The 24,945-nt window shown below is 42.3% G+C and overlaps 2 protein-coding genes across 6 annotated transcripts in view; both read right to left on the reverse strand.

The window, feature by feature from the left end:
• LOC139408318 (tropomyosin 2 (beta)) overlaps nucleotides 1-6,035 on the reverse strand; it is a 38,148-nt gene extending 32,113 nt beyond the window's left edge. The window contains exons 1-2 of one of the 4 annotated variants that reach the window (XM_071152049.1): nucleotides 5,666-6,035; nucleotides 1,389-1,514 (exon numbers count right to left, since the gene is read on the reverse strand). In XM_071152049.1, coding sequence (XP_071008150.1) covers nucleotides 1,389-1,514; nucleotides 5,666-5,779 — 240 coding nt within the window. In that variant the 5' untranslated portion in view covers nucleotides 5,780-6,035. The remainder of the gene's footprint in view (nucleotides 1-1,388; nucleotides 1,515-5,665) is intronic. The other 3 variants (XM_071152047.1, XM_071152046.1, XM_071152048.1) reach the window with 3 other exon arrangements.
• Nucleotides 6,036-6,811: 776 nt separating this feature from the next.
• Nucleotides 6,812-24,945, reverse strand: part of LOC139408319 (talin 1) — a 160,602-nt gene continuing 142,468 nt past the window's right edge. For both annotated transcript variants that reach the window (XM_071152056.1, XM_071152055.1), the window contains 7 exons: nucleotides 21,098-21,203; nucleotides 16,787-16,911; nucleotides 14,487-14,612; nucleotides 13,684-13,746; nucleotides 12,825-13,007; nucleotides 9,423-9,548; nucleotides 6,812-8,667 (listed from right to left, as the gene is read on the reverse strand). In XM_071152056.1, coding sequence (XP_071008157.1) covers nucleotides 8,533-8,667; nucleotides 9,423-9,548; nucleotides 12,825-13,007; nucleotides 13,684-13,746; nucleotides 14,487-14,612; nucleotides 16,787-16,911; nucleotides 21,098-21,203 — 864 coding nt within the window. In that variant the 3' untranslated portion in view covers nucleotides 6,812-8,532. The remainder of the gene's footprint in view (nucleotides 8,668-9,422; nucleotides 9,549-12,824; nucleotides 13,008-13,683; nucleotides 13,747-14,486; nucleotides 14,613-16,786; nucleotides 16,912-21,097; nucleotides 21,204-24,945) is intronic.

Raw genomic sequence — 24,945 nt, forward strand, 5'->3', positions numbered from 1 at the left:
GACAAAGTGCGGACCAGAGACCACGGCAATCAAAGAAAGTCAAACCAAATCATTCCCTGCATTCACTCCAAGGTGCTGACAAGCTTTATGCTGTGTTTGCAAAATGTGATACAGGTCGAGGTTCGGCACTTTCTCCGCCGCAGCTGTCAACAAGCAAGGTCGCTTGATCAGTGGGGTTCCAACTGGCCCATATCAGATGTGTGTATTCACATTGATGTAGCATCTAGTAGTAGTAGATACACAGATGCGATGCTCATTTCTTGTCACTGATCCTTTACATTTTGGGGTAGTTGACATGGTAACGGCATGGCATGTGCAAAAATAAAACATTTCAGAGCAAAATAATCAGATCTGAGCATCCAGACTGAATTGTATCAGGATTGAGATGAACATATGGAGGTGGTGTAAATTGGAACTCAAAAGATCAGATTCCATGTTTTTTCGTTATTGCTGTTTACACATTAGGGAAAAGATCAGATGGGTATCACATACGCCAAATATTTGTCAAATGATCTGAATTGGACTGCGTACACCAGCCAAATATTCTCGTGAGGAGGGAGGGGGGCGCTGTGGGATTATGTAAGATTCTCTTTGAAGAGTAGGGTTTTCAGATGTTGATGGGCATGGCCGGAGAGGATGGAACTTGAGGTGCGTCCCAAAAATATTTCCTCTGGTGGAGGCATGTGGGCTGGTAGGAGTTTACACCATATTTCTCATATTAGTCATTTCCATTCAAATCAGCAAGGGCAAGTGAACAAGCGCTCACATTGGGAGGAAGGTGAGATAATTGGGACAAAACCTGGGAGGTTTGACAGAAGCATACTGCCCACACTGTGCAGTGCAGGTTTGTCCCACCAGGGGGAGACAACGGGACCTGGAGCCTGACAGCCTGCTAATTGATGACCTGACGACACATTTAGCTGTGTATACTTTTACATAGTATAACATTACAAGTGTGCTTTAATGACAGGCAGCAATGGTGAAATTGTGAAAACTATATGGCTGGAGGATCTTGGCATCCTTGATGAAATACAATCCTAAATGAAATTTAATCCCAATGAAGTGTTTGATTTTATAGGTGAATTTATGACAATAACTTAGTAGGGGAAATGCATTAGCCATAACATATTCTGACATATTATTATCTAAATGACCAGTGAAAATCAACAAAGAGGAGGGAATTATGCAGTAGTCTCTGGAGTCAGTTGCTCGTCTGTGTACTGCAGTGATACATTGCCTAAAAGCACGACCATGTCACCCATACCTGTAACTGGGGTGTGCGTATGTACATGCCTCAATGGGGTGTGTCTGTGTGCGCGTGTGTGTGTGCCGTGCTTTGACGTCACCATGGTCATAGTGACCCCCCAGTGGTACCCAGTGTCACTCACGTCTGTGGCCTTCTTCTCAGCCTGCTCCAGCTTCTCCTGGGCATCCTTCAGTGACTCTGAGTATTTATCCAACTCATCCTCCACTCCCTTCAGCTTCTTCTGCAGGGCCAGCAACTCTTCTTCCAGCTAGAAGACACACACACACACACACACAGACACAGACACAGACACAGACACACACAGACACACACACACACACACACACACACACACACACACACACACACACACACACACAAATGTCAGGGGACCAATCCATTTTGTTTGTTTGTTAGAGTCATATACAATAAGATACATAACCGATTCAATAAGATACATAACCGATTCAACAAGATACATAACCGATTCAATAAGATACATAACCGATTCAATAAGATACATAACCGATTCAATAAGATACATAACCGATTCAATAAGATACATAACCGATTCAATAAGATACATAACCGATTCAATAAGATACATAACTGATTCATATCAAACCTACTCTAAAGAGCATTCACAAAGTCTCCATAAGCACTATATAGATGCTTCACAAATCATTCATAAGCAAAGTCCTAAAGAGTGATATAACAGCTCCTTATATATATGACGCTTAATATGGCGTGGTCCTTGATGCCGCCTTTACCATATCATTTACTTGTGAAGGGCTTATGTAGGGTTTATGAAGGGCTTATGTAGGGTTTTTGAAGGGTTTATGTAGGTTTTATGAAGGGTTTATGAAGGATTTACATAGTGTTTTGAAGGGTTCATGTAGGTTTTATTAAGGGTTTATGAAGGATTTACATAGGGTTTAGAAGGGTTTGTGAACGGTTTATAAAGAGTTTATAAAGGGTTTATGAAGGGTTTATGAAGGTGTCAGTATGCCTTAAAAGCGAAATCCTTTTAAGTTTGAAGTGGGACCCATACTGCATATAGATTGAGTTAGCGGTACAAGAACTGTCCTGTTGAAGGTTATACTCTATCCTCCAGTCGATGTGTCTGGGTATAACAGAGCACTGCCCGAGGCTGACTGTCAGGGCAGGTTGGGCCAGGCATGAGGACAGACTTATAAAGGGAAAGCTGTCATAGTGTCCCTCCAGAGTCATAGGTTGTTTTCCAAATGCCACCATTTTCCCTACATAGTGCACTTCCTTTCACCAGTGCCCGCCAAAAGTAGTGCACTATGTAGGGAATAGGGTGGAATTTGTGACCAGACAGTCTCAGAGTGACTGGGGCTGCAGCTGGTGATGTTCCCTCAGTCTCCCCTTTCAACGGGCATCAAATAAACCCCTGTGCATTATCCACAAGCCTGGCAGCCGGGACATAGCTCCCTCCGCAGCCTCGTAAAAGCAGACACCTATTAATTGTATTCTTGTGACGATAGCAACTCTCTGCTACTGCTGTTTATGGTAAAGGTCATGTAAAGTAAATAGAGAGGAATGGTGCCCTGGTCATAGACTGAAGCTGTTGAGAGATGAATATATCTGTAGGAGGGTTGCTTGTTTTGGCAGGTCCCCTGTTCACCGCATCATATCAAAGTTCTTGCTGTCTTTCCCAATGCAACTTTTTAAAAATCTTCCTGACGAGTGTTAAAAATGTCTAGGCTACAACCAAAGAAGCGTCATGTCGTTAGGATCGTCGCAAGAAAAGATCCCCTCTAACCGAGAAAAGCCCATTGTGAATGTGAATGACAGCGGCAGTTTGTGAACCGTGAACACTATGTCCTTGTGATGAATGTCATTATTTTATTACATCTGACAGATTACAGCGGTCTTTTGGGCTCCAGCTATGTGAGGGGGGCATTCTGATCCCAGGCCTGCTGCTCTTTCATGTTATTTTGGGTCCAGCCTTGATCCTCTTTTTCTTTGTTGAACAACAATTCCAATAGACATGCCACCGTCAAGGCTGCTCCAAAGAGAAATGTGGGTGCTGGAATCAGAATAGCCCAAGGTGTGGTCTTCTGCGATCATATACTTGTGAGGGAAGACTACTCCTATTTATAGAGAGGCTCCATTTGGTTCTAGCTGACCACGTCAATTAAACATGACAGATGAGTAGAATGGAAAATTTAGACGCCAACAAAAGCTGAAGCGATTAGACCATTAGTTATTCGCCGCCACGGAAGCAAATGTTCTCCATGGTATCACAAATACACACTGGGGGGGGGGGGGGGGGGGGGTAGACAAATGTTCAAGGACAAATGGGGGGGGGGGGGGGGGGTTCCATTTTCCATTCCAAGCCACTGGTGGCTTTCGTTTCTTGGGAACTGAAAGAGAGTCACATAACATAATGAGTAATATTAGTCAAGTCTAAAGTGACCAGAAGCAATTTGGTTCAGTACTGTGCATGTCCATATAAACTCAAGCTATTTTCTGTTCAGGAAGAGGATCCATTCCAAATCTCCATCATAAATCTGGGTTCTTGAGGCAGCTAAGGTAGGAAGTAGCTTCATAACAGTAAAAATGAGGTACACTAGAATGAGATGGTGCATCGTCTGTTGTCCAGATCCAGGTACACATTCAGTTGTTGCCAGTTGTTGCCAAATCTGACAAGTTGTGAAGGTAGGGATGATTTTTTTTAAATGCCGTGGCTCTGAAGGTGCATATGCGTTCGATAATTTACTTTCAAATGCTCAAAGCAAAGCAGAAAGATGGTTTTCTTGTTCCCATGGGGGATGGTAGGGAATAGCCTACGTCCAAAGGCAGAAACTAGAATGAAACTGGGAGAAGGGCTAAGCTGCTATGGAGCCATAATGTCAACATTATGAGAAGTGGTCATCATAGACAGACTGAGAGGGAGACCATGAAAAGCTCGGGCCATGATGTAACTGATTCTGAGATGGGGTTGGATCCAAAATGACGACTGGAGAGTCTTGTCTTCTGTCATTCCATCCCGGTCTTGATTTTCCAACAGAAAAGTGGCAGAAGTGGATTGCAGGATGTGAGAGGGTTAAAACTCAAAACACCTCCAATTGTGTCTATTTGTTGAACACTTGTATAATACAGAATCTGACCATCTTCAATGGTTAAATTATAACAAATGAGAGATGACACTGGACATATGATCATTGGGAAGACTGGTATTCTCAAGCTCCCTGATTGGGTCAATACTGACAATTTGGGTTTGATACTTAAGCAATAAGGCCTGAGGGGGTGTGGTATATGGCCAACATACCACGGCTAATGGCTGTTCTTAGGCACGATGCAACACGTAGTGCCTGGATACAGCCCTTAGCTGTAGTATATTGGCCATATACCACAAACCCCTGAGTTGCCTTATTGCTGTTATAAACTGGTTACCAACGTAATTAGTGCAGTAAAAATACATGTTTTGTCATACCTGTAGTATACAGTCTGTTTGGCTGACAGCCATGTAATATCAGACCGTATACCACGGGTATGACAAAACATTTATTTTTACTGCACTAATTACGTTGGTAACCAGTTTTAAATAGCAATAAGGCACTTCGGGGGTTTGTGTTATATGGCCAATATACCACGGCTAAGGGCTGTATCCTAGCACTACGAATTGCGTCATACATAAGAACAGCCCTTAGCCGTGGTATATTGGCCATATACCACACCCCCTCGGGCCTTATTGCTTAAATATACCACGGCTGTCAGCTAATCAGCATTCAGGGCTCGAACCACCCAGTTTATACTTAAAAATGAAACACTAATTCACACTGTAATCCTTAAGTCAGCTTGTGCCCCCTTCATCAATGTGCTTTGACTCAGGGAATTTAACACTGTCCGTAATAACCTCAAACTGGCTGGGCCGTTCGGTGGGATCTGTTCATCTATCTAATCAACTTCATTCCGATCGGCCTGCTGTACCCATGAAACACCATTGAAGAGACTATAAGGACATTTATTATTTGTAGTTGCAAAAGTCTGTAGTAGCTTCATGGATAACTTCACAAGAAGAACATTTAGAACAAACACTTACCTATCTTCCACATAGACATTGGACATCTGTCTTACCACGTGTTGCAGGGTAGAAACTTCATATTTGAAATATAGTAAATATTTGATATGCTCACCCAAGTAATAAAATCGTTTTTACATTATGTTTATTGTATATTGTAGAATAGATTGTACATGGATTACCATATGTGGATGACATAAGACCAAACCACTTCATGGTTGACAGCTAGAGGGGATCAGTATAATCATTCAATTGAATAAATGAGTGTAAAATCTATTTCTATTGGCATTAGATACAGTTGCCCCTCTCCCTTCAAGCAATGAAAAGGCAGGGAATGCCCTCTTGTTCAGTTAGTTATATTCCCATACCTGTTTGCATTTGTCCTCTGCCCCCTTTTTGTCTCCTTCTGCTTGCTCTGCCCGATCAATAGCATTCTCCTTATCCAGTTTCAACATTTGCATTTTCTTCTTGATGGCTTCCATGGTTACTGTTGTTTTCTTTCTCCTAATAACAGGCGAAAAGGGTTCAGAGTTGGTTCTCTCGACGGACGCGCACGAGCCACACAGAGGACAGAGGACTGAAGTTCACAGAAGCAGCACCTCGAGCCGAGTGATGAGACAAAGCTAGTCTGGATTAGGTAAAGGAGGATGGGAGGATGTAATTCTGTCCAGAGCCCAATACTTTTTTTGGAAAGTTCAGATAAATCACGCCCGAGCTAGAGTGACGTCGCGCGCCTGTGATTCGTTCAACGCGTTGGGTAGGAATTAAGCGCACAGATTTTGTCCATTTTTGGGAGGCTCCGATTTCATATAATGTTCGAATGTCTGTGGTATGATATTGGACCTAAATATATCTGTAGACACAGGGATATAGGTGCCCACACCATGAAATGAAAAGGTTGGCCATCTTTAATAGGTATACTTGGGTGTTTTTAGTTTCCCCTGTATTTGCCGTTTTCTAACCGAGCGCACTGGGGGACGCAATTAGGCATGGTTTTAACCAGCTCATGTGAAAGTTATAGCCTTCATGCGCTCTTCCTCTTCATGGGTTCATTTATGTCCACATTTAATAAAATGTGCACCCTTGACGACACTACAGCCAGTGTCGTCTTAGTTTGGTCGCCTGAACTAGGCTTGTTCATTGATAAAAGTCTGCCAGGGCATGGGTTGTTTCTAATGGTATTTCAAAGAGGGGAAAATAACAATAACAAGTTGTAACAACAGTCAAAAGTTATGTTGCCAAGACTGAGGGTAGTCGGTGCCGGTTAGCAGCAGCCACCTGGGGACGAAGTTGGTCTTTGGTGAAGAATGACCGGTCACACACGACAAGGTACAGTATGGAACCAAGGGGAAATTTATTTGTGACTGACTAGGCTACTGTAGACTTGATGCGACTAGAATTCGTTCACAATGGCGAGTCTATTTTACTCATGTTAATTTGTCTGAATATCAGCATAGCAGGTCACATATTATGATATGAATCATTGATAAAGAAGTGACTTCAACATTTTAATGTTTAATAAAGAGAAATAAAATAACTTCAGGGAAAACCAGCTTTATTGACCATAAATCTCTTTTACAATACTATTGAGATGGTGATCCCATAGCACTGTTAATACATGTATATAGTATCAAAATCAGAAAGGTCAACAAAACAATTAGAAAATGAAAAGAAATAAACACTCAAGTTAGGCTTTCCCTATGTTTGTCATCAACACATAGGCAACTTAACAGTTGTTTTCTATCCAACTATTTTGATTAAGAGAAAAGAGAAAACAAATGTTTGTAAAAGAGTGGATTTATATGATGTGTTGTTAAGTTAAACAAATGGATAAGTGCACTTGAAGATGGGAAAATGTTAACAGTTAAATACAATTAGTTGTAAAATACATATAGCAGGCACTTTTTGACTCAATGATATGTTGAAAGAAGGTTAGGTTACAAAGAGGCCTCTGACAATATGAAATAGGCTGGCAATTCAGGGTACATGGTGGTTAATAACAACAACATTGGACACATTATCCTTTGCATACAATGGCCATCATAGGATTGTACTGCGACAAGAGAAATTACCCCAAAATACATATCTAAGTTTGTTTCTAAAGATCTACTGGTTACAGTTGGCTATTAGATGCATATTACACAGTCAACATCTGATAAAGATTTTAACCACTCAATAGCACCCGAAGGAACAGCCATTCATGATTCAAAACAATGTCCCGAAGAAAGCAAAGTATGGCTTTATGAGCTTCAAACAGTTAATATCAGGTCCAAAAGTTCATATGATGACACAAACAAATACTCACATATACTTTATTAACATATAAATGTAATAGAATATACCATTTGTAACACATTTTCATAGCATTATTTCTCTTAAAAAAAAAGAAAAAAAAAAGAAGATATGTTTTCTCTCTATGAATTGTTTAATCGCAAAGTAAATCATTGCACCTCTGGTCCAAATTGCAACAAAATACAGGTACATTTCATTGGTTGAAATAAAAAGACAACACACATTCTTGTTAAACGATGTCTTCTTTGGGATCTGACCAAAGCCACAGTTGTTTATGGTAAACACCTAGCCGAGCTCTGTGTTGTACGGTGACCGACCGACCGTCTCTTACCATTCACCCTGGCCAGTTAAAATCATTGGTCAGTCAAGTAAGGTCTCAACATTTACCCGCTGTAAGCCCACCTTTTGGTGACTGCATTTTTCTAATCCCCCCCCCAAAAAACAGAAAAACGGACACCGCCAAACAGATGGTTATTGTGCTCACTAAAATAATAGCATGCTAGCGTTAAAGGCAAATATCAGTTATTGGCAGGAGGATGTGAATTTAATCAAAACAGTGAAGCGGCAGTGAACACATGCAATCTAGGACCTAAACGCTCAATTAAATCACAAACTATCATGGACTACCTCAAAGACTTGGATGCATATATATATATATATATATTTTTTTAGCATGATCCAAAAACAAAACCAGTGGCACTGTAACGCTCTTGAAGGTGAGAAATAAATCTAAGAAAAGAAATACACTTAAAATAAACATCCTAATACAGCTTTCACTTTTTACCCCTTTAATTATCTCACCCTAATATTGCTCCTCTTCAAGCATAATACCTCTTAGTTTTCCTCTTTTCTCTAATATAGCCTGGGGATGTAGCCCCTGAACATCGGATTTGTCTTCGCTGTATATATGTGTGTGTGTGTGTGTGTGTGTGTACACGTTTCATCACTGCTCCTGCCCGTCCTCCCTGAGCTCGGAGGGCAGGAACTTGTACTGCTGCTGTCGGATGGTGGCCAGCTTCTTTCTGGCCTCGTCCAACTCCCTCTCCTTCCTCAGCATTTCCTCCTGGGCAGCAATGATCTAACAGACAGAACACCACTGGTTAACACCCTGATCTAACAGACAGAACACCACTGGTTAACACCCTGATCTAATAGACAGAACACCACTGGTTAACACCCTGATCTAATAGACAGAACACCACTGGTTAACACCCTGATCTAATAGACAGAACACCACTGGTTAACACCCTGATCTAACAGGCAGAACACCACTGGTTAACACCCTGATCTAATAGACAGAACACCACTGGTTAACACCCTGATCTAATAGACAGAACACCACTGGTTAACACCCTGATCTAATAGACAGAACACCACTGGTTAACACCCTGATCTAATAGACAGAACACCACTGGTTAACACCCTGATCTAACAGGCAGAACACCACTGGTTAACACCCTGATCTAACAGGCAGAACACCACTGGTTAACACCCTGATCTAACAGGCAGAACACGACTGGTTAACACCCTGATCTAATAGACAGAACACCACTGGTTAACACCCTGATCTAATAGACAGAACACAACTGGTTAACACCCAGAACACACCTCCTCTCATACATAGATGAACAGAACAGGCACATGGAAACACAGGTACACACATCAACAGAAATACAAAACATGCCTCATATGTGATCTTTAAGAAAATAATTCTGAATGTGAATTTGGGTGTCATAGAATGACACTGTCTTCCTCTATTGCACTGAAATAATCCTTACATCGATGGGAAGTTTGTGTGAAAATTCAAGCAGGCTCTCATGGCCCTCTGCTTACCTGAGCAATGCCGCCCACCATCCTGCTCTTAACAACCACGGCCTGCTCGTCTTGGGCGTCAAAGGCTGCTTTCTGTGCCGCCTTCACCAGGCTATCGGAGGCCCTCTTAACAGCATTTCCGGCAGCCTGTGGAAGTTCAGAATGGACAGTAGGGACAAGGTGACACAATCTCTAAGCCAAAACCCAAAGCATTGACACTTTAAGATGCTTACAGACACATACTTTTCTGTGATATTCAGCACATTGTGTGCAGGCCTTTAAAGACGAGTGTTATCACATTTCAATACTGTAGCTCTGTAAGTAAAAAACTACATTCCAGACAGCATTTTAAAAATGAATTGGGTTCCCAAAAGGGGTGTGGAACACTGGCGACTGACTGACACATAGCTTTCGGTTAAGACCATTACTTCTCCACTTCTACTGTTCATAAACAGTGCCCCTGGAAAGGGAATGTCTGCCTCCGCCAGAGCTAGTGGCTCTCTCTTCACGCTTGGGGATTGCTTTAAAAGGCAATAAGGAGCTGTTCGCCGTAGTTCACTTGAAGCAAAACATACTTGTTACCGAGACTCACTTGGCAGCCCATTACAAACAAGGAGACGCATTTTTTTTTCTTCTCCTTTTGAGGCTTCGCTGAGAGAAAATAGGTACCGTGCTGGCAAGGCTAGAGCTGCTTTCCTGTCCAATTCTCCCTCCCCTTATACTATCTCTATGGTCGGAATGTCACTGTTAGCTTAGCCCTGACATAAAACACAATGCTAGACAACCCCGTCGGATCCCCAACAGCTGCTAGTCAGTAATAGACGCCAGGTTTGTTTTCCTGGTACTGACCAAAATAGGGTACAGGTGGGGGAGGTTGAATTGGATAAAACCAACTGTCAAATTTAAAAACTCCTTTCACACTATTGTGCAAATCTGAACCATCTTGTGCTGGCTTGATTATTTTTCTTTCAGTCATTTTCAGCACCCTTCCAGCAACTATGGAGGAATCGTCACCAGGCAGGGGCAGCACAGTTTGGTTTGGCTTGGCTCGGTAGTGGGTTCATTGTTTTATTTTTTATGCCCAAGGAAAAATATCTCGTACAAACCCCAAGTGGTTTTGTTTCATACATTTGATATACACAGTTGTAAAAATAGATTGCTATCCTTTCCTGAGGTGTATTTCCATACCACTTTGATCCGACAGCAGTCAACACTGCTGTCAGTGTTCCGTTCTCTCATTTGTCGAGTATGTCAGGGATGTGCAGTATATGGCTTCATTTAGCAATTTGCCTCATGGCTATCACCACATCACAGCCATGAAAAAAACATGTCATAACATTATTGATTTTATACAAAGGGTTAACAGCATTAAAAACCCAGATGATTTCCAAATCATACATTTTTCAACAAAACGTGATACTACATTCACCAACACTGGTTGTCAAGTGTTATTCATATTAACTGCTATGTAAAGCAAAACTACCTAAGCACTGGTGGATTGTTCTAGAACTTTGCAGGTTGCTATGGCAAACAAAAATGGTTGCTATGGAGTCTATACCTCCCTTGCTAGCTAGCCAACTACACAGCTAACAATTCACTTCAAACTGGAGCTGTTAAGACTGGAAACTAGCTGCATTTTGTTTCTTTTTTTCGTGTTTATCAATTGTCGAGGCTTTTTACAATGGAAATCAGATGTATAAGTTGCATGGCTGGGCAGAGGAGACAGTGGATCTGTAGTCGTAGTAGTAGCAGTGCGTTGCTAAGCAACGACGTAAGCTATGGCACTTTTTTATGAATGTGGCCATGTGTATGTTGTCTAGTATATCATAGGCCGGATAGACTAACAATGGCAATTCCCATCCAACCATTGTATAATGACTATTTAACCCCCTCTGGTCTGATAACCCTTCACTTCATGTCAGGGCCAGTCAGAATACCCATACACCCTGCGGCCACTTACCTACCACACAAGCACTACAATCGACTCTTAATCTTAACAGGTTTAATAGCCAGGCAACGTTGACTAACTACATGGCCTTTCCAAAGGGATTGGAAACAAACGTGGAGTCTTCAACTTCTCCAGTGTGGCAGTAATCAAAGGCCGCAGCTAGGGTTACGACATTTTCAAAGGCAATGTATGTTGTTTTGAGAGACACTGTATACACAACTATATGGGAATGACCCAGCAGCAGCTGCAAGCCCGGAACAGCAGGAGATAAGCCGCTGCTGATTGGGATGAGAGAATATGAGCCGGTTGGCTGGTTGGTGTGCATAGAGCTGGGGGGAGATCCTGTAACTACACAGGATCGACTATTTCCAGAGAGTGGACTGACTGTGGATGGCCCACGTCAGTAATGCTGGGACAGTTTTGATAGGCTGGACTTCTGATTTTCACACACAGTTCTGAAACAGAATACCCTCCATATATGGATTCTGGAAATTATGAGTTTCCATGACGACACACCTCTAAAAGATAGTTTGCTAAACAGGAAGTTAAATTTATCTTCTGCTGTGTCACCAGAGAATACTGACAGATACGTTTCTACTGAGGTCTGAATGAGTTGGCTCCTCGCAGTACTTATCAAATGGAGAAAAAGATTGGGGCCTTTGGAGACAATAGACAAGGGGGGGGGGGTGTGTGTCTCCTCACCCGTCCTTTTCTTTATGGAACAGACACTTCTAGAAATACTGTAGCAATGGGATGTTAATAGATAGAGCCATTGATTTAGACCGTGACATGTCTCCCTCCCTCGGAAACCATTTCTCAGCTCCGGCCTCCTTCAAATGAGCCCCAACTGTGGTCTTTGACAACAAAAAAATGTTTCTAAGAAATAAAAACTGCAGAACCCCAGAAGGACTGGTCTAAGCTGGTCTAAACGTTATTGTTGAAGAGGCAGTAGATACAAAAGCCACAATTAAAATCAAATGGCAGGGTAAGGCAGGGTAAGAAAAGGTACAGTGGGTATTGACAGTGTCTGTAGCCATTAAAGACTAATAGCATACAAAACGGAAATCACTGTGACCAAATCAGGAATTGCTTCACTGCGAGGGTTAAGGCTGTGCTAAAAACAACAAAGACACACATCACCACCCTATGGGATACTCAGTCTTTATGACACTATGGGATACTCAGTCTTTATGACACTATGGGATACTCAGTCTTAATGACACTATGGGATACTCAGTCTTAATGACACTATGGGATACTCAGTCTTAATGACAGAGTCATAGCAAGTTTACCACTGTTTCACCATTGAAAAACCTTTTGACTGACTGTTTATTATCAACTGACACCCCCCCCCCCCTCATCACATTAGTTTTTATGTACAGACTGAGCAGACAGAGCAGCTGCCGGGCGTGGGGGTGGGGGGGGGGGGTGGAGGACACAATGGGAGAAGTTCTATAAGTACATAGCACTCTGACCTGTAGCCTCTTCATGGTCTGGGAGTCCTGGTCAGCCTTGACCTTGCAGGCCACCAGGAGCTGGGCAGTGGAGGCAGACACCTGCTTGGCTGAGCTGACGAGCTTCTCCTCGCTGGCGTGGCCCTGCACCGCCGAGTTGGCCGCCTCGCACAGGTTGCTGGTCGCTGCAGCAACCATTCGGGCCTAGTGGAACAGAGAGTTGGAGAAGAGGGTTGTGAATGTATTCTGTTTATCATCAAATCGGTGAGATACATGAATGCCTCTATTGTTAATTCACATGTGTAGACAAGAAATGATGCCACCATAAATATGAATAAGTTATATTCCTTAGTAATGGTGCTACTTTAGGTAGATTTTGATCATCTACTGGTTAAGGAATATTCAAATACCTCATCTACTGGTTAAGGAATATTCAAATACCTCATCTACTGCTTAAGGAATGCTCTAATACCTCATCTACTGGTTAAGGAATATTCAAATACCTCATCTACTGCTTAAGGAATGCTCTAATACCTCATCTACTGGTTAAGGAATATTCAAATACCTCATCTACTGCTTAAGGAATGCTCTAATACCTCATCTACTGGTTAAGGAATATTCAAATACCTCATCTACTGCTTAAGGAATGCTCTAATACCTCATCTACTGGTTAAGGAATGTTCTAATACCTCATCTACTGGTTAAGGAATGTTCTAATACCTCATCTACTGGTTAAGGAATGTTCTAATACCTCATCTACTGGTTAAGGAATGTTCTAATACCTCATCTACTGGTTAAGGAATGTTCTAATACCTCATCTACTGGTTAAGGAATGTTCTAATACCTAATCTACTGGTTAAGGAATTACAGTGACACTTACGGCTGAAATGAGACCTTGAGACCACTGTCCATCATCCACTGCATTGGCTGGGCACGCACCGACCTGAGAGAGCACAACAAAAGAGAGAGGGAGAGTTAGTCTGAGCACACAGATCTGGGGAGAGAGTCAGTCTGGTCTGTGGAGAGAGTTAGTCTGGGCACACGGGCCCGGAGAGAGTGTAAATCAGGCCCGGGGAGAGTGTAAAGCCGGCCCGGGGAGAGTGTAAAGCCGGCCCGGGGAGAGTGTAAATCAGGCCCGGGGAGAGTGTAAATCAGGCCCGGAGAGAGTGTAAATCAGGCACGGGGAGAGTGTAAATCAGGCCCGGGGAGAGTGTAAATCAGGCCCGGGGAGAGTGTAAATCAGGCCCGGGGAGAGTGTAAAGCCGGCCCGGGGAGAGTGTAAATCAGGCCCGGGGAGAGTGTAAATCAGGCCCGGAGAGAGTGTAAATCAGGCACGGGGAGAGTGTAAATCAGGCCCGGGGAGAGTGTAAATCAGGCCCGGGGAGAGTGTAAAGCCGGCCCGGGGAGAGTGTAAATCAGGCCCGGGGAGAGTGTAAATCAGGCCCGGAGAGAGTGTAAATCAGGCACGGGGAGAGTGTAAATCAGGCCCGGGGAGAGTGTAAATCAGGCCTGGGCCACTCAGACGGTGTTGAATGACTACAGCATGAGTTAAGTTAGACGTTAATTTCCAGCAGACATAGCTGGGCAAAACTGGTTGAAAAGACATCAAAATTACATTATTTCAATCAGTGAATTGCCCCCTGGGTAGGCCCCATACCGTACTGATAACTCTGGTGCGCTTACCTTCCCTTGTGCCACCAGTTCCCTCTGGGCGGCTGAGGCAGCTTTGACCAGAGCACTGGTGGCGGCTGCGATCGATTTGGCCGCCTCCAGGATCTGCTCCTCGAAGTTCAGGCTCTCGTCCGCTTCCTGTTAACAAAACACAGAGAATGTTGGAGTCACGAAACACGTTAAACACGCCATAACCTACTTTATGGCGCGACAAGTTGAGGATGCGTTTACAATACACATCCTGAGTGGTGTTAATAGGCCTGTTCTACTATACACCACTATGATGAGTACAGAGGGTGTCAACTATAGTATGTAACTCAAGCCCCCAACTCAAGCATGGACATCTAAATGGATATCTAGTAGAGGTCGACCGATTTATCGGAATGGCCGATTAATTGGGGCCGATTTCAAGTTTTCATAACAATCGGAAACCGATTTTTAAAAATTTGTATTATTATAATATATTTTTTTACACCTTTATTTAATCTTTATTTAACTAGGCAAGTCAGTTAAGAACACATTCTTACTTTCAATGACGGCCTAGGAACGGTGGGTTAACTGCCTTGTTCAGGGGCAGAACAACAGATTTTTACCTTGTCAGCTCGGGGATTCAATCTTGCAACCTTACAGTTAACTAGTCCAACGCTCTAACCACCTGCCTCTCATTGCACTCCACGAGGAGCCTGCCTGTTACGCAAATGCAGTAAGCCAAGGTAAGTTACTAGCTAGCATTAAACTTATCTTGTAAAAAAACAATCAATCAATCTTAACACAATCACTAGTTAACTACACATGGTTGATGATATTACTAGTTTATCTAGCGTGTTGCATATTAACGATGCAGTGCGTATTCGCAAAAAAGGACTGTCCTTATTCCAATGTGTACCTAACCATAAACATCAATGCCTATCTTAAAATCAATACACAGAAGTATATATTTTTAAACCTGAATATTTAGCTAAAAGAAATCCAGGTGAGCAGGAAATATTAACCAGGTGAAATTGTGTCACTTCTCTTGCGTTCATTGCACGCAGAGTCAGTGTATATGCAACAGTTTGGGCAGCCTAATTTGCCAGAATATTACGTAATTATGACATAACATTGAAGGTTGTGCAATGTAACAGCAATATTTAGACTTATGGATGCCACCCATTAGATAAAATACGGAACGGTTCCGTATTTTACTGAAAGAATAAACGTCTTGTTTTCGAGATCATAGTTTCTGGATTCGGCCATATTAATGACCTAAGGCTCGTATTTCTGTGTGTTATCAAGTTATAACTAAGTCTATGATTTGATAGAGCAGTCTGACTGAGCGGTGGAAGGCACCAGCAGGCTTGTAAGCATTGATTCAAACAGCACTTTCGTGCATTTGCCAGCAGCTGTTTATGACTTCAAGCCTATCAACTCCCGAGATTAGGCTGGTGTAACCAATGTGAAATGGCTAGCTAGTTAGCGGGGTGCACGCTAATTGCGTTTCAAACGTCACTCGCTCTGAGCCTTGGAGTGGTTGTTTCCCTTGCTCTGCATGGGTAACGCTGCTTCGAGGGTGGCTGTTGTCGTTGTGTTCCTGGTTCGAGCCCAGGGAGGAGCGAGGAGAGGGACGGAAGCTATACTGTTACACTGGCAATACTAAAGTGCCTATAAGAACATCCAATAGTCAAAGGTTAATGAAATACAAATGGTATAGAGCGAAATAGTCCTATAATTCCTATAATAACTACAACCTGAAACTTCTTACCTGGAAATATTGAAGACTCATGTTAAAAGGAACTTAAATGTTAGCTTTCTAACATGGCACATATTGCACTTTTACTTTCTTCTCCAACACTTTGTTTTTGCATTATTTAAACCAAATTGAACATGTTTCATTATTTATTTGAGGCTAAATTGATTTTATTGATGTATTATATTAAGTTAAAATAAGTGTTCATTCAGTATTGTTGTAATTGTCATTATAACAAAAAAATAAAAATAATTGGCCGATTAATCGGTATCAGCTTTTTTGGTCCTCCAATAATCGGTATTGAAAAATCATAAATTAGTCAACCTCTAATATCTAGACATTTTAAGTGGACGGTATTATTACTCTAGGAGTGTTCAAAGTGGACAGCGGACAGCTAACTAGTCTAGGAGGCCTCTATCCTTGAGGTCAAGGCTGCGTAACCCTTTGCACGAGGAGTGGAGCACCAACACATGGTCTCTTATCCATAGGTGGAGGGTTAGTATGTGACTTTGTCCCCTGCAGAGAGGCTTAGCTGGCTGGGCGAGGCATGGGGACCTCCTGACGCGGGCAGAAAAAGCCTCCTCACCTTGGGTTTGGTGCGGGGCCTCAGCAGCTCCAGTTTCCTGGCGGCTGCTTCAATGGCAGCAGCAGCTCCCAGAAGCTCGTTCTCAGCGATGACCGTGGGGTCCTCGGGGTCCACCCATTCCGTTCCTGTTGACACACACAAACGACATGTTAGTGCTAAACAACAGTACTCTTATTTATGGTCACTATGAGGCATTACTGAATGCTCCTGTACAGTACATCACATGGTTATCTTCATAACAGTTTTTGTCACACAGAACAATATGCCTCAAAGTTGTACTCTCAAAATGGAATGGTAATAAACATTCATTTTGCAGGTATATACAGTGTGTTGGTAGCCCATTGGTCCAGTGCATCACATTCAACATCACATGGTTACCATATACACACTGTTATAGTTCTCTTCCAAAGGAATATAGATTTCCTTTCCACCAGTGAAAAAAGTGAATATTTAAGTTATCCTTTTTAGATAAAACTAATATATCTATTCACGCCACCAAATAACTGATTAAAACACACTGTTTTGCAATGAAGGTCTACAGTAGCCTCAACAGCACTCTGTAGGGTAGCACCATGGTGTAGCCGGAGGACAGCTATTTTCCATCCTCCTCTGGGTATATTTACTTCAATACAAAACCTAGGAGGCCCATTGTTCTCACCCCTTCCAAAGACTTACACAGTAATGATGACAACTTCTGGAGGACATCCTCCAACCTATCAGAGCTCTTGCAGTATGAACTGATATGTTGTCCACCCAATCAATGGATAAGAGTATTAATCTAGTACTGAAATAATAAGCTACAGCTAGCTAGCACTGCAGTGCATAAAATGTGGTGAGTGGTTGACTCAAAGAGAAAGACAATAGTTGAACAGTTTTGAACAAATTAGCTATATATATTTGATTGTATTTTTTTCACTTTCACTTAGCTAATGCAGCTAGCTAATTTAGCCTACTGAACTTGGTTCAAACAGAAAATAATTATATTTATGTTAGCTAGCTGGCTAAGGCTAAGTGATGATGCGGTTTGTATGTGGCAGATACAAAAGTGAACTGTTTGTGCGGGTGATCAGGGGTGTATTTATTCCGCAGATTCTGTTGAAAAACGTTTCTTAACCTCTTGGATCTCTAGGGGCGCTATTTCATTTTTGGATAAAAAACGTTCCCGTTATAAGCGCAATATTTTGTCACGAAAAGATGCTCGACTATGCATATTATTGACCGTTTTGGAAAGAAAACACTCTGAAGTTTCAGAATCTGCAAAGATATTGTCTGTAAGTGCCCCAGAACTCATTCTACAGGCGAAACCAAGATGATACGTCAACCAGGAAATGAGCAGAATCTCTGAAGCTCTGTTTTCCATTGCCTCCTTATATGGCTGTGATTGCGCAAGGAATGAGCCTACACTTTCTGTCGTTTCCCCAAGGTGTTTGCAGCATTGTGACGTATTTGTAGGCATATCATTGGAAGATTGACCATAAGAGACTACATTTTCCAAGTGTCCGCCTGGTGTCCCTGCGTCGAAATTGGAGCGCAAAGCCAGGTCCAATTATTTTTCCATTTGAGAGCAAGGAGAAACCAGGCTTCCACAAAGGATATATCATCGAAGAGATATGTGGAAAAACACCTTGAGGATTGATTCTAAACCACGTTTGCCATGTTTCAGTCGATATTATGGAGTTAATTTGGGAAAAAGTTCGCGTTTTGAGGGCTGAATTTTCGTTTTTTTTTTTTTTTTTTTTTGGTAGCCAAATGTGATGTACAAAACGGAGCTATTTCTAATACACAAATAATCTTTTTGGAAAAACTGAGCATCTGCTATCTAACAGAGTCTCCTCATTGAAAACATCAGAAGTTCTTCAAAGGTAAGTTATTTTATTTGAAGGCTTTACTTGTTTTTGTGATAGTTGCCTGCTAAATGCTAACGCTAATGCTAACGCTAAATGCTACGCTAGCTAGCTACTGTTACACAAATGATTGTTTTCCTATGGTTGAAAAGCATATTTTGAAAATCTGAGATGACAGTGTTGTTAACAAAAGGCTAAGCTTGAGAGATAGCATATTTATTTCATTTCATTTGCGATTTTACATGAATAGTTAACGTTGCGTTATGGTAATGAGCTTAGGTCTATAAATAGAATCCCGGATCCGGGTTTGGTCGTCGCAACAGGTTAAACTAAAGCAAATGGAACGAAATCGGGCTAAACCTACCTGAGTTTGTACTAATGATTACACCCTAGATCAGCTTAGATGCAGGCAAGAGTGTGCAAGGCGGTATTGAATGTGTCACTGTCTGTCACCTTGATTACTCAAACTTGTCTCTTGACCTGTGCACCTATGTTATAAACTTTCATTCGTAGCCTAGGTTGTAGCAACCTCATGATGGGTATGGGGAAAATTTGAGTATCGTGTAGTAGCCTAAACCTATTGACGTTACATTGAGCTGGGTGAATGGATTATGAATGAGAGTCATCCAATATGCTGTAACACAAATAAGGACATGGTCATAAATCTCACTGATTTTAAACAGCACTGACCGCCACTGCTTTCCACATCCTCTGTCCTACTCATGTCTTTAGGTTGGTAATGTATTCATACTGCCGATATGATGGACAGCCTTTCAGTGGGCTGTTACCACGTACTGCTCACCACATCAATCTCTACGTCTTTTACCAGAGAGCAGATATAGACGTTCCTGTCTCATCGTCTGTTAAATCAAGACGTGGCATTATCACCAAGCCAGCGGCGAGGATTCCCTTTCAGGCTAAAGCATCTCTATCGGGGACTGCAGAAGATTGCTCTTTGGGGGGGCTCTAGTATTTCCCCTCTAAATCGGTGGGCGATGTGCTCATGGTGCTGGCTTGAGGACGACGCGCGGCTTGTTCTTGACACCTCCAGGATGGGGACTGGAGACGGCCGTGTGAAAGAGAAGGGCCTGTCGGGGCAGCAGCTGGGGGGGGGGGGGGGGGGGGGGGGGCTGTAAATTGAGTAAACGTTATGCGGGGCCCCCCTCTCTCTGAAAGACTTGGGCTGAGTCTCATTCCAGAGAGGTGCTACCCTTCCTTTCTTTCTGCCCTCGTTCGATGTGCTTAACAAATCTAACATGACTAGGTATAGGTGTAAGCAATATCTCCGCCGGGTTTCAATCATGCTGCTAACACCCATCCTGCCCTATTAGATCTGTGACGCAATCGCAAGCTAGGCCGGAGGGGGAGGGGACAACTTTCAGAAATAAACTACAACCATGGGAAGCTGCCATACTGCCTACTAAATCAACTACAGCCATGGAAAGCTGCCATGGGAAGCTGCCATACTGCCTACTAAATCAACTACAGCCATGGAAAGCTGCCATGGGAAGCTGCCACGCTTCCTCCTAAATAAACGACAGCCATGGGAAGCTGCCATGCTTCCTCCTAAATAAACGACAGCCATGGGAAGCTGCCATACTGCCTACTAAATAAACGACAGCCATGGGAAGCTGCCATACTGCCTACTAAATCAACTACAGCCATGAAAAGCTGCCATGGGAAGCTGCCACGCTTCCTCCTAAATAAACTACAGCCATGGAAAGCTGCCATGGGAAGCTGCCACGCTGCCTACTAAATCAACTACAGCCATGGAAAGCTGCCATGCTGCCTTTTGGATAAAGGCGTCCTCATGCTTCCCAGCCAAAACAGTTCAGAAGAGTTCATGCATATATTATGACAACATTTTGTGATGTTTTTGTTGGTTTTTGGTCATCGGTAAGGGTTTTTCAGCTGTTCAGGCGCACAACATAGTTTCTAGAGGCAAGCCGAAGTTTGGAGCCGAAAGTCTACGCCCCTTCGTCGGTGATTGGTTAACAGTAGAGATTCTTCAATAAAGTCTACACCCCTTCGTCGGTGATTGGTTAACAGTAGAGATTCTTCAATAAAGTCTACACCCCTTCGTCTGTGATTGGTTAACAGTAGAGATTCTTCAATAAAGTCTCTCGTCACGCAACGAGAGACTAATCGTTTTCATGCACACTTTTTTAATTGAGAAATACTGCACCAAACAACTTAGTTAGATGTAGTTTGCTGAAAATATATGACAGATTTCTTGAGTTATCTTAGATTAATTCAGACTATTTTGAGGAAGTGAATACTCGCTATGGCTATGCCGCTTCTTTCTTGTTTTTAAGCAAAGGTATTTTAAGGGAGTTCATTTCGTCTAGCTGAATTCAGCTAGGCGCCAGCCAAACGATCAGCCAGCCTGCTGATGCCTTAAGGAGGGGAGAGGTGGAAGAGCGACACGTGGGGAATGTAGTTCTGTAATAATAAGAGGTCAAGGTACCCTTCATGGCCTCAGCGGCCTGGATGAGCTCGGTGACGGAGCCTGCCACGCGCTTGGAGTAGTTAGCCAACTGCTGCTTGAGCTCGTGGCTGGGCTTCTGGATGATCTGTGGGAAGGGGACAAAGGAGAGACAACAACAGTTAGTTAGTCTCTCTCTCTCTACTAGGGTCTTTGTAAAACTAACACTGCAGCCAAAGACAGGGGATCTTTCGCAATGAATCTTTCCTCGTATCCTCTCTCCTCAAAAGACATTGGACCTTCTCCTCTAATACAGTTAAGGAGGAGGAGATAGGAGGAATCCTAGAAAGACTACTTGAGAGAGTGAGCCACAGCCTCCATTGACGTCTTCAAGACATTGCAATTCAATCTGGGCTTCTGGATGTCACCTGCTATACCTACTAAGACAATGGAGTCTTCCATTTGGGAACATGAAAATGTAACACTGCTGGGTCTTCCATTTAGGGCCATGAAAATGTAACACTGCTGGGTTTTCCATTTAGGACCATGAAAATGTAACACTGCTGGGTCTTCCATTTAGGACCATGAAAATGTAACACTGCTGGGTCTTCCATTTAGGACCATGAAAATGTAACACTGCTGGGTCTTCCATTTAGGACCATGAGACTATTTCGAACTCACAGTTAAAGGTCTTTAAAAAGAATTGGGTGACAAATTTAAGATAAAGATATCAGGCTATTTACATTAAGCAATAAATAAAAGGTGCTACAAAGACACCTTGTTAACAAACATAAACCATTCAGCCTCCACATGCCAAAGCACATTAGCAGTTTAGTCCAATTGGATATGGACATGGGTGATCATGTGGGAAGAGCTTGCTAGTTGGTAGTGGCAGGGTGGTAGTGGGAGAGGGTGGGTTATCCAAGAGCCATAGGCAGTGTCTGAATATGTTACCAGACATCAAATCTTTGCTTACCCCTGTACTGGTTTCTGCAATTCCTCTCAAAGCTCATTGGATGAGAGGATCCAAAGTACCTCCCTCGGTCCTCCTGCAATGAGCTTTGACAGGAATTCAGGAAACAAGATTTGACAGCTAGTAATGCTTTCAGACTCAGCCATAGATAGAGTTCAGCTAACTAGTTCAGAGTTCAGCCATTACAATGCATTCTCACCAGAAAGTACCAGCCTTGGAACATTTGGTGCCAACATGGCATGGTCTATAGACGTCTAGCCTCAAACAGTCAAACTCAGTATAACATATACAGTACATGGCTCCAACCAGCCCCAGGCAGTGCCCCACTCATTATGTGTGTGTGTGTCAGTGTCCTCAGAGTGTCCTCCAGTGAGATGGACCTGGCCAGTTGGGCCTGGCAGATGACAGGTGCAGGGCATTAACAGTGCTCTGTGCCTGTGGGACACACTGCGCCGAGGCACGCTGCGCTCCAGTTCATTCAGATGCGCTACTAGGAAAAGACAAGAGGAGCAGCGTGGCTGCACAGGAATGGGTGGCATGGCCGCTAGCTACACGCAAAAACATACTGTACGTAGGTCTACACACGGACGTAACACACACAGGAAAGTCACATTTACACACAGGAGTAACACACACACACACGTAATGAGTTGACCTGAGCCCCAAGGTCATGGAGAACTAGAATAAGGAACTTACACTTTTGAAACAATACAGGACATGGGAAAGTAATGAGTTGTGTGTATTGTGCACTCAGGCAAAGAATTCCAACACACTCGGGCACAAACACATTATGTACATATACCTTGTACACACATTATGACAAACGCAAATCTCCATGCAGCGAGATAACATTAGTTGCATATGTGTTAAGAACAATCTCTGTATTTCTCGATGCATTGATGTGTCAACTTGCTAAAAATCTAACATTATTTATAGTATTAGGATACTACCGCTTCTAGAATTAGGATACTACCATATTAGGATACTACCATATTAGGATACTACCGCTTCCAGTATTAGGATACTACCATATTAAGACACTACCTCTTCTAGAATTAGGATACTACCGCTTCTAGTATTGGGATACTACCACTTCTAGTATTGGGATACTATCGCTTCTAGTATTGGGATACTACCATATTAGGATACTACCGCTTCTAGAATTAGGATAGTACCACTTCTAGAATTGGGATACTACCATATTAGGATACTACCACTTCTAGTATTAGGATGCTACCATATTAGGATACTACCGCTTCTAGTATTGGGATACTACCACTTCTATTATTAGGATACTACCGCTTCTAGAAATGGGATACTACCATATTAGGATACTATCATATTATGACACTACCGCTTCTAGAATTAGGGTACTATCGCTTCAGAGTATTAGGATACTACCATATTAGGATACTACCACTTCTAGTATTAGGATACTACCATATTAGGATACTACCGCTTCTAGTATTAGGATACTACCATATTAGGATACTACCGCTTCTAGTATTGGGATACTACCACTTCTAGAATTAGGATACTACCATATTAGGATAATACCACTTCTAGTATTGGGATACTACCATATTAGGATACTACCGCCTCTAGTATTAGGATACTGCCGCTTCTAGTATTGGGATACTACCATATTAGGATACTACCGCCTCTAGTATTAGGATACTACCGCTTCTAGAATTAGGATACTACCGCTTCTATTATTAGGATACTACCATATTAGGATACTACCGCTTCTCGTATTAGGATACTACCATATTAGGATACTACCGCTTCTAGTATTAGGATACTACCATATTAGGATACTACCGCTTCTAGTATTAGGATACTACCGCTTCTAGAATTAGGATACTACCGCTTCTATTATTAGGATACTACCATATTAGGATACTACCGCTTCTCGTATTAGGATACTACCATATTAGGATACTACCGCTTCTAGTATTAGGATACTACCATATTAGGATACTACCGCTTCTAGTATTAGGATACTACCACTTCTAGTATTAGGATACTACCATATTAGGATACTACCATATTAGGATACTACCGCTTCTCGTATTAGGATACTACCATATTAGGATACTACCGCTTCTAGTATTAGGATACTACCATATTAGGATACTACCGCTTCTAGTATTAGGATACTACCACTTCTAGTATTAGGATACTACCATATTAGGATACTACCATATTAGGATACTACCACTTCTAGTATTGGGATACTACCATATTATGATACTACCGCTTCGATTATTAGGATACTACCACTTCTAGTATTAGGATACTACCATATTAGGATACTACCGCTTCTAGTATTAGGATACTACCACTTCTAGAATTAGGATACTACCATATTAGGATACTACCGCTTCTATTATTAGGATACTACCATATTAGGATACTACCGCTTCTATTATTAGGATACTACCATATTAGGATACTACCGCTTCTAGAATTAGGATACTATCGCTTCTAGTATTGTGATACAAACATATTAGGATAATACCGCTTCTAGTATTGGGATACTACCATATTAGGATACTACCATATTAGGATACCTCCGCTTCTAGTATTGGGATACTACCATATTAGGATACTACCATATTAGGATACTATCACTTCTAGTATTAGGATACTACCACTTCTAGAATTAGGATACTATCGCTTCTAGTATTGGGATACTACCATATTAGGATACTACCGCTTCTAGTATTAGGATACTACCGCTTCTAGTATTGGGATACTACCATATTAGGATACTACCGCTTCTAGTATTAGGATACTACCGCTTCTAGAATTAGGATACTATCGCTTCTAGTATTGGGATACTACCATATTAGGATACTATCGCTTCTAGTATTGGGATACTACCATATTAGGATACTACCGCTTCTAGTATTAG

Source organism: Oncorhynchus clarkii, chromosome 5 (assembly GCF_045791955.1).
Source record: "Oncorhynchus clarkii lewisi isolate Uvic-CL-2024 chromosome 5, UVic_Ocla_1.0, whole genome shotgun sequence".
NCBI lineage: Eukaryota > Metazoa > Chordata > Actinopteri > Salmoniformes > Salmonidae > Oncorhynchus > Oncorhynchus clarkii.